Source organism: Lepidochelys kempii, chromosome 22 (assembly GCF_965140265.1).
Source record: "Lepidochelys kempii isolate rLepKem1 chromosome 22, rLepKem1.hap2, whole genome shotgun sequence".
NCBI classification, from domain to species: Eukaryota; Metazoa; Chordata; order Testudines; family Cheloniidae; genus Lepidochelys; species Lepidochelys kempii.
Genome location: NC_133277.1, coordinates 16,499,758 through 16,509,457, shown reverse-complemented (window position 1 = coordinate 16,509,457; position 9,700 = coordinate 16,499,758). Strand labels below are relative to the sequence as shown.

Sequence of the window (9,700 nt, the reverse complement as noted above, 5' to 3'; positions counted from 1 at the left end):
CACCAGGGACTTGATTCACCACTGACCTGTACCTTGTGTCATTGTATAAACTCTTCCTCTGCAATATATAAAGTAATTAATAAAGAGCAAAGACAGACATTAATGTTTCCAATTAGCAAGTGTCATTTTCTCCTCTCTAGTCTTCTGCATTCAGTCCCATTTCATTCAGCATTCATCCCCCAGCACGTACTTTGTATTGCATTTATATACCTATTCAGTTTTAGTTTTTCCGTAATTGTAAGATGCTCTAATTCCATGACCAGTCCCCTGAGCCCTGCAATTCCCAGTTACAAGTTACTGTACTTAAGAACAATCTATAGGGTTATACAATGGCTGAGTCTACAGAGGGATAAAAAACCTGCAGCTGACTCAGGCTTGCGGGACTAAGGTTTTGGGGCTGAAAAATCTCTGTGTAAATGTTCAGACTTAGCTTGGCGCCCAAGATCTGGAGCCATGCAAAGGAGAAGGGTCCCAAAGCCCAGGGTTCAGCTCAAGCCCAAATGTCTACCCAGTGATTTTTACCCCTGCAGCCCATGCTCTGCAAGCCTGAGTCAGCTGAGGTAAGCCAGCCACAACTGTGACATACGTCTTTTATCCCTGTGTAGACATGCCCTATGTGTCCATGGGGTTGCAGTAATTATTAGTAATAAAAAATACAATGTGATGCAACATAGATGGCATTTGCCATCGAAAAGCTTTGTAAACCAGTGTTAAAAATTGCATCACTCTGTTTTTTAACACTTTTATATCCCTGCAAGCAGCTACGGAAAGCAGCCCTACCATATTTACTCTCAGACATAAAGCTTGCTGGTGTTTAAAACCTTCTTTTAAATCCCATCTCCTTATCACAACCACAGGGCAGGTTGCAGGTCCCGAAAGGAATCCCAAGCTGCACCTGATACAGATTTGTGTGAATAGTTATTAGTGCCCGGCCAGCCTTTGGACCTGATTTACAGTTTCCCTGCACCTGTGTAGACACTGAATGGAAGATACGTATGGAACAAGTACTCTTTTTACAGAAGTATGCATACTACTGTACATCAGGCAGAGGTGTCCTCAATAACGATTATTTACTAGGATGTTACAGAGCTTCACACCACAGACCAGATTCAGCCCTGACCTTCACCTTGTGGCACCATATAAAGTCTTCCTCTGCAATGTATCAATTAATTGAGACAGAGCCGACATATATTAATGTTTCCAATTCACATGTATTAGTTATTTTCTTCTGTCTAGCCTCCTACATTCAGTCCCTTTCCATTCAGGATTCATACCTCATGAGGTACTTTTTATTGCACTTACATTTCAATTCAGTTTTAGTTTCCATAATGCACGGTGCTCTAATTCCATGAACCAGTCCACTGAGCCATTCAATCCTCTGTAACATGTTACTGTATTTAACAACAATCCTTAGGTTTACACTGTGTGTTTATGGGCTTGCAGCAAATGTTAGTAATAAAAAATACACAGTGATGCAATATAGCTGGCATTTGCCCTCCGAAACCTTTGTAAACAGTATTAATTGCATCACTCTGACTTTGAATGCGTTTGTATCCCTGCAAGATGAGTGTAGCTGTGGAACTCAGCCCCTACCGTCTTTAACTTTAGATATGCATCTTGCTGTTTAAAACCTTTTCTTTAAAAGCCTGTTTGCTTTTCCCAGCCACAGGGCTGGTTACAGGTCCCTAAGGGAATCGCAAGCTGAAGCTGATACAGAGTTCTGTGACCAGTTAATAGCACTCTGCCAGCCCCAGCCCTTCCAGAGCTGACAAGCAGCCACATGCACAGGGGAAGGGTTCTCCGATTAGTCCAGAGTCCTGTTACAGACTGAGGTGCTCTAAGTGTGTGGGCGAAGAGAGAAAGTCACATACAGATCAACTTCAGCAGCTTGTGAACTCTCATGCACCGTGCTGCAGCATTAGTGTGAATCAACCCATTGTTGACATGTCAGAAACTCTCCAAGGTGTCTTCTCTAAGTTGTGTTAGCAGTAGGGATTGTGACAGTGTCGGACACTGCGTGTAAGATATATACTGAATGAGAGTCCTGTTCATGGACTAAAGAATCTCATTGGATCTCAGGCAGAGCTGTCTCTGGTAAGGATCTTCACGAGGGTATTGGGGAGCTGCACATTTGGACTCGATTTACAGTTGCTCTGCACCTGTGTAGACACTGCAAGCACGAGTATACGGAACAAGTACTCAGCATGCATCAGGCAGAGGAGTCCTCAATAAAGATTATTAACAGGGCTTCACCCCATGGACCAGATTCACCATTGACCTTCACCTTATGACCTCATATAAACTGTTCCTCTGCAATATGTAAAGCAATTGATACAGAGGAAAGACAAATATTAATGTTTCCAGTTACCAGGTGTTAGTGATTTTCTCCTGTCTAGTCTCCTACATTCAGTCCTTTCATTCAGGATTAATACCCCAGGAGGTACTTTTTATTGCACTTATATTGCTATTCATTTTTAATGTTTCCATAATGCAAGACGCTCTAATTCCATTACTAGTCCCCAGAGCCTGCCATCTTCTCTTACAAATTATTGTCCTTAAAGACAATCCCCAGGATTACACGATGTGTCTATGGGGTTGAAGTAATTGTTAGTAATAAAAAATACAAGGTGATGCAATAGAGCTGGCATTTGCAATCCAATAGGTTTGTAAACAGTGTTAAAAATTGCATCATTCAGCTTTTTAACGCTTTCATGTGCCTGCAAACTGTGATCAACTGTGGAACTCAGCCCTATAGTCTTTACCTTTAGGCATACATCTTGCTATTATTTTAAACCTTCATTTTAATCCCGTTTGCTTTTCACAACTACCGGGCAGGTAACAGGTCCCCAAAGGAATCCCATGTTGCAACTGGTACAGAATTAGAGAATGTAGACATTTAATACTTTGTACGGATCCTCGGAGTATGTGGCAAGGACGTGGTCACAGAGCACAAAGTCAGGCTTTAGAGATTTTTATTAAAATAAAGGAAAGAGTTATCATAGCCCCAAACCACAGAGCCGCAAAGAAATAGCACAGTTCTATAGACCCTGGTGGAATCATCCCTTTACAAAAGCTACTTAAACTAGCATACTCAAACCCTTCCTTGGGGACCTGGTAGTGGGAGACAGATTACATAATAAAGTAAGCTTGCAGGCTAGCCGCATAGGCTACATATCTCTGTTCCTTTGGGGGGGAAGGGGTTTCCTTTACCCATACTCCCTAAAGGATTTATATTATTTTCTCCTTTGAGCGAGAATGAAGAACATCCCAGAGAAATCAGAGCTGTCATCTATGAAATTATCATCCCTGCAGAGAACCTCAAACTCCTGAATGATGAAGCCAGTTTCACTGAGGACTTCCCTCAGAAATTCTTCTCTCAGGACCAAACACGAGAACCTTTTGGGGCCAACCACGTAGAAACTGCAGGCCAAAGCTCCACTCAGCACCAAGTGCCCTCCTGGCTTTAACAGGGAGCTGATGTTCTTTAGAGCAAGTTGATAAGTGTTCAGATCTTTGCAAGCAGCTTCCAAGCACAGTGATGAGATCAGGCAGTCAGCTGGAGGCAGGATGATTGGATGCATGGGGTTGCTTTTGTGGACATCACATTTTAGAACCTGTTTGATGGTTTTCCTTAACTTCATCTCTTTCTCAGCCTCCTTTCCCCTAGAGAGACATACACATATACAATACAAGATGAACTCCAAATGGTTATCTGCAATTTCAGTATCTTTATATGACATAGGTGTGAGTATTAGAAGGAAAATATAATTTGCTAGAGTGATGTCTGTTTGTAGGACCTTGTGTTAACTTTGTCTTTAGTCCCCTTTCCCCTGGGTCAGGTTTTCAGATATGCTGGAATTCCCAGAAATATTAAGTCCTAGCCACCACATTGTGCTCAGAACTCATCCTACTTTTGCTAACAGAGTCATGAACTCTGGCTACTTTTTCAGTGGACTCCTCCCTCCCTCCCCCCATGCGCCCGCTGTCTGAATTTAGGATTTTTTAAACATCTGCAACCAGGTGAATTTACATCAGCCACATTTCCCTCTGCATTTCATACTGGAAAAATGCCAACACCAGTTGACAGCTCTCTCCAAGGTCTCGGATGCTGAGACCTCCTGGGGACTCTACAGACTCCTACCACATTCTGCCTGCTCTTTATTTTCTCCCCCAAATTTCTTCCTACATTCACCATTGATTATGTTGCAGCTTCCAGCTGATCAGTATAAGTAGATGATGCTGCATAGACAAACTAAGCAATACACAAGGGATTTAGGCAATCTGCTTTTTCCAGCCCCGGTACCTGTTTCCCTCTAGCTCACACACGTATTCCACCACTGGAGTCCAGTCAAACGCTCCTGGCTCATTCTTCAGCCATTTCTCCAGTTCCCGGCGGTTCCGGTCTGTATAGTCTGAAGCAATGATCTCCTTAAAGGTCTCGCTGGCAGAGAGGAGCTGGTAGATAGTGGGGCCACTGCCAATATCAATCAGGGTGTCCCCTTTCACCCCACCTGGTTCAGAATACAGAATTCTTGGAGCTCATTGCATCTTAACCAGACTAAATGCAACTTCATCTCAATTAAGCTTAGTTGATTGAGTTTTAATACATCTAGAGCTAAATCTTGCTTCCATTGAAGACAATGGCCAAACGCCTAGTGACTTCAGCGTTACCAAGCTTTGGCTGCAAGTCCTCAATGCTTCTTGACATGGAAATTAACATCAGATACTCTCCTGCATATCTAAACTAACCCAGGCAGCAGTATAGAAGACGACAATGTTGACGCTGCCCGGAAGATGTATACGGAATGAGTGCTCTTTTTGTAGCTGTAAGAATACTATTGTACATCAGGCGGAGCTATTCACAGTAATGATTATTTACTCGGCTGTTACAGGGCTTCATACCATGGACCTGATTCACCACTGACCGTCACTTTGTGTCATCACATAAACTCCTCCTCTGCAATGTATAAATGAATTGATACAGAGCAAAGACGAACATTTATGTTTCCAATTAGCAGGTGTTAGTAATTTTCTTCTGTCTAGACTCCTACATTCAGTCCCTTTCCATGGTGGATTGATACCGTAGTATGTGCTTTTTGTCGCACTTACATTTTTGTTCAGCTTTAGTGTTTCCAAAATGCAAGATGCTCTAATTCCATTACCAGCCCCCTGAGCCATGCAATTCCCCCCTACAAGTTACCGTATTTAAGGACAGTCCCCAGGATTATACCATGTGTCTATGGGGTTGCAGTAATTGTTAGTAATAGAAAAAATACAGTATGATGCAGTATAGCTGGCTCTTGGAATCAAACAGCTTTGTAAACAGAATTGAAATTTGCATCACATCAACTTCTTAAAAAGGGATGCAACCAAATATATTCAATAATTTAACTGCAGGGGTGATTTTGAACACATTTAGAGCTATTGATAAAAGACCTCATTTCCACTCCCAGGAGAAGGCTAAAGGGAAATTTGCTATATAATAATTAATAATAACTAACTTTTCTGTCTAGTGCTTTACATTTATACAGCTCCAAGCGCTTTGGACCGGAACACTCATGTCATTATCCCCCTTTTACAAATGAGGCACAGAGAGGTGATGTGACTTGCCCGGGGTCAAAGGGAAGGTCAATGGCAGGCGTGAGAACAGAACTCAGGTGTCCTGAGTGTCAGTCCAAGGCCGTACTGTATGGATGCTTGCAGAAAGGGGAGGATGGGAAAAGCTTTCTGATAATCTGTGGTACTTGCAAAGGCTGAACAATAATATTTAGCCTATCTAATGGGCTTTTTATCTAGAAACGCTAGCTGAAGGGTCCTCAGCCCCCCTGTGCAGCAAGGTGAGACTTGATGAACTGCCATAGCATGTTTGTTGCACATCAGCTAGGAGTGACTATGGAAACCAAATAACTAATGCATATTACAGGATACTTCACCACAACCCAGGCCAAAAGGAGGCATGATAATAACCTTGTTACTCATAGAATCATAGAGTTAGAAGGGATCACAATGGTCATCTAGTCCAACCCCCTGCCAAGATTACTCCTCGAGAAATTCTGCACCACTGCGCAGGTGCAGAATTCATATTGTTCGCATATTTCTTTGCTCCCTCACAGAAAAATGGGGAAGCAAAGAAATCTGGCAGCCAGGGCATATCTGGTTGAGTGCCTGGAGCAGCTGGCAGAGACTTAAATCACGTTGGGTTGAGGGGGCTGGGGTATGGATGCTTGGATGCATGGGAAGATGTTAATCACCGCCAAGGGTATGGGCATGCATGGGAATAACGGAGAGAGACTCTGTCCCTCTCACAGGCATGGAGGGGTAGGGCTTTGTTTTGTTTAGATTTAGCTGTGAGGCAGGCTCTGTCCCCTGAGGCAGAGCAGAAATACAGCAGCCTGCCTGTGTAGTTGTTAATGTTCCTATTATTTGTTAATTGTTCCCATTCTTAGTCAATTCTCCCAGGAGCATAAAATAGGTATAAAAGTTTTAAGGTTCCTTTACATTGCCAGAGTGGTGTAAAGAAGCCTTATTATAAATGACAGTCAGCTAGGGAGATCTATGTGCTTTCTCCCTTTTTCCTGTGTCACAATGGGGTTAGATTACAGCTCAGGAGCAATTTTATTTACCCATTTTTTTTTTAAAAAAAAGAATTTTTAAGGGCAAATAAAACATTTGTCAAGAAGTCAAAAAAATGTCAGGACAGTTAGAACCAAGCATTTCCCAAAGTAGCCAGCCAGGATTATAACTGGAATGGAGGGTACTGTTTACCAAGTATTTGTAACTTAACTTTCATGTGTTTAGGAAATGCTGAATAGTTACTGTGACTTTTTTTCTGTATTATAGTTTAAATAAATTACTAAAGTAATTGAAACTGGTGTAATTACACTGCATTATTTTGAAAAATAAAATATACAGAATTTTTTAATTTTTTTGGCACAGAATTCCCCCAGAAGTACGAGATGCAGGATTTGTTGTGTCTAAACCATTGAAGGCAGATAGCTATCCAGCCTCCTTTTGAAAACCACCAGTGAAGGACCTTCTACAACCTCCCCAGGCAGCCTGTTCCATTGCCCTACTGTTCTGAAGTTTTCCTGAGATTTAATCTAAATCTGCTATGCTGTAGTTTGAACCCATTGCCTCTGGTTCTGCCCTCTGTGGCATGTCACAGACAAGGATAGACAAGCCAGGGATAAATCCCTAATCCCACCATCCCACCAAGAGGCCATACCTGAAGTGAAGGTTTTACAATAATGTTTCAGGGCAAAGTTCAGATATTCTTCTCCCCAGGTGCCTTCCCCAAATTTATAATGTCCGAGATAGGCCTTTGGATCAAACTCTGCCTGGTAGTCATCTCCTCCGGTGAACTCAGCCATGGTGCTCACTCAAAGTCTGCACAGACAATGTGCTGGTTTTCCCTGGGTCTCCTGCCCACAGTAGTGCATGTCACTAGGGACAGCTCATCTGACCTCTGTCTTTTAACACTTTCATGTCCCTGCAAGAAGAGTGCCGCTGTGGAACTCAGCCCCTACACTCTTTAACGTTAGATGTACAACTTGCTGTTGCTTAAACTTTTCTTTCTTAATCCCATTTGTTTTTCACAACTCCAGGGCAGATTACAGGTCCCGAAAGGAATCCCAAGCTGGAAGCTGATATAAAGTTCTGTGAATAGTTAATAGCATTATGCCAGCCTCTCCCCTTCCAGAGGGCACAAGTTGATACCTGCACAGTGAGAGAGTTTGGGGATCAACTTCAGCAGCACTAGACACTCATACACCATGCTGCAGCATTAATATGAATCAACCCCTCACTGACATATGTCAGGGACTCTGCAAGGTGTCTTCACTAAACTGGTGTAAGCAGTAGGGATTGTTACAGTATGAGACTGCATGGAAGATATGTAGAAAATGAACATCCTGTTCATGGACAAAAGAATCCCATTGGATCTCGGGCCTGGGCTGTCTTTGGTAAGGATCTTCACGAGGGTATTGCTGAGCTGCACATCTGGACCCGATTTACAATTTACAGTTGCCCTGTACTTGTGTCTTTATATCCTAGATGGCTTTGAAAATAACAGGCTAAATATATATTGAACAAAAACATGGTAGGGGACCCGGACAATGTCTCTCAGGAAACCATCCTGCTCAGCTCCTTAGGGTTTCACTAGATGAGAGTTTACATGTATCGCTTTGTCATTATTTATGATTGACTTATGATATTATAGCAGTGCCTACGAACCAATGGAGAATCGGGTCCCATTGTGCTCGGTGCTGTATAGAAACAGCATAATACACAGTCCCTGCCCTCAAAGATCTTACAATCTGATATCATTGATACAGCAACTAATACAGAACAATGACAAATAATTCAGTGTTTTCAATTAGCAAGTTTTCTGGAAGTGTAATTCTTCTGCATAAAGTCCATTCTTATTCATGACCAACTCCTCAGTACCCCAGAACATACTTTTTATTGTACTTATAGTTTTAATCAGTGTATATATGCAAAATACACTAATCCCATTACCAGTCCCCTGAGCCACCCAATCCCATTTACAAATGACTGTGAATAAGGACAGTGCCTAGGATTACAGCATGTCTGAGCAGAGAGTGATTGGTGGTAATAGACCAATACAATGTAATTTGGTATTACGGGCATTTGTTATGTAACAGCTTTGTAAACAGTATTAAAAAGTGCTTTCCATTTACTTATTAAAAATAGATACCAGAAAATACAGTCAAATAACTGAATGGGGTGGAGGGTGCTAATGAAGCTGGGTCTTTTAACAATAGATTCATGTATCCATTCCTTCAGGAGAGCTTGGAGGGAATTTGCCTCATAATAATAGCAATAAGAACAAACACAAACCACTTTACAAAGAGAGGTTACAATTAAGGTTTACCAAATGTTTCTAAATGAAAAAAATATTGTCAGAAATGCTGTTTGGTTGCAGTCTATATATTTTGTGAAAACAGTTCATTTTCTTTGAAATTTCCTTTTTTTTAAAAAATAAGAAATTGTAATTTTGGGGTGTGTGTGTGTGTGTAAAAATACACTATCGAAAAGATAAATTGTTACTTTGCAACTTTTGGTTGCTGAGTTTGTTTTGTCAGATGTTGCCCTGTGGTGATTCGTGGTTGGATGTTTGTAGCCATAAATTTTGGGGGACTGTGCAGTTCAGTCTGTTGATCCACATGTCATGGAGGTCCCTTGACAGGCTAAGGTTCAGGCTAAAATGCTGCACGATCAGCTTGTTGCTATCGGGCTTCTCTTAGACTTTGGCCAGAAGAATTGAACCCTTCTGGAAACATAAATCAATAACTGATAACCTCCTGAACTTTAGTTCAGCCAAAGCACTTGGGCTCTGTAATATTTCACTTACATAGGAGAACGGAATAATTCCTTCCACTGCAGGAACGGCTGAGTGAAATTCTATGGCCTCTGTGATGCTGGTGGTCAAACTAGATGTTCATAGTTGTCCCTTCCGGCCATAAAGTCTGCGACTCTTGAAACTTGATTGACGTTCAGTGGAACTCAGGCTTCTAGGTCACTTAGGCACTTTTGAAAATTTTACCCATCTAAACTAAACAGGTGTATGTGATGGGATGATCACCCCACACTTGCTCAGAAAGGGTCAATGCAGAGTGAGGAGTGGGCTAATGAATGCAACAGGCCATAGTGGAGAGCAATCAGGTGGCTAAGCAATCCC

At 42.0% G+C, this 9,700-nt stretch overlaps 1 protein-coding gene across 1 annotated transcript; it reads right to left on the bottom strand.

Annotated features, from left to right (window-relative positions):
- Positions 1-3,233: 3,233 nt before the first annotated feature.
- Positions 3,234-7,370, bottom strand: LOC140901564 (nicotinamide N-methyltransferase-like). The gene is made up of 3 exons (XM_073320608.1): positions 7,226-7,370; positions 4,304-4,511; positions 3,234-3,663 (listed from the first exon to the last, which is right to left on the bottom strand). The coding sequence occupies exons 1-3, from the start codon at positions 7,368-7,370 to the stop codon at positions 3,234-3,236; spliced, it is 783 nt and encodes a 260-aa protein (XP_073176709.1).
- Between the last annotated feature and the right edge of the window lie 2,330 nt (positions 7,371-9,700).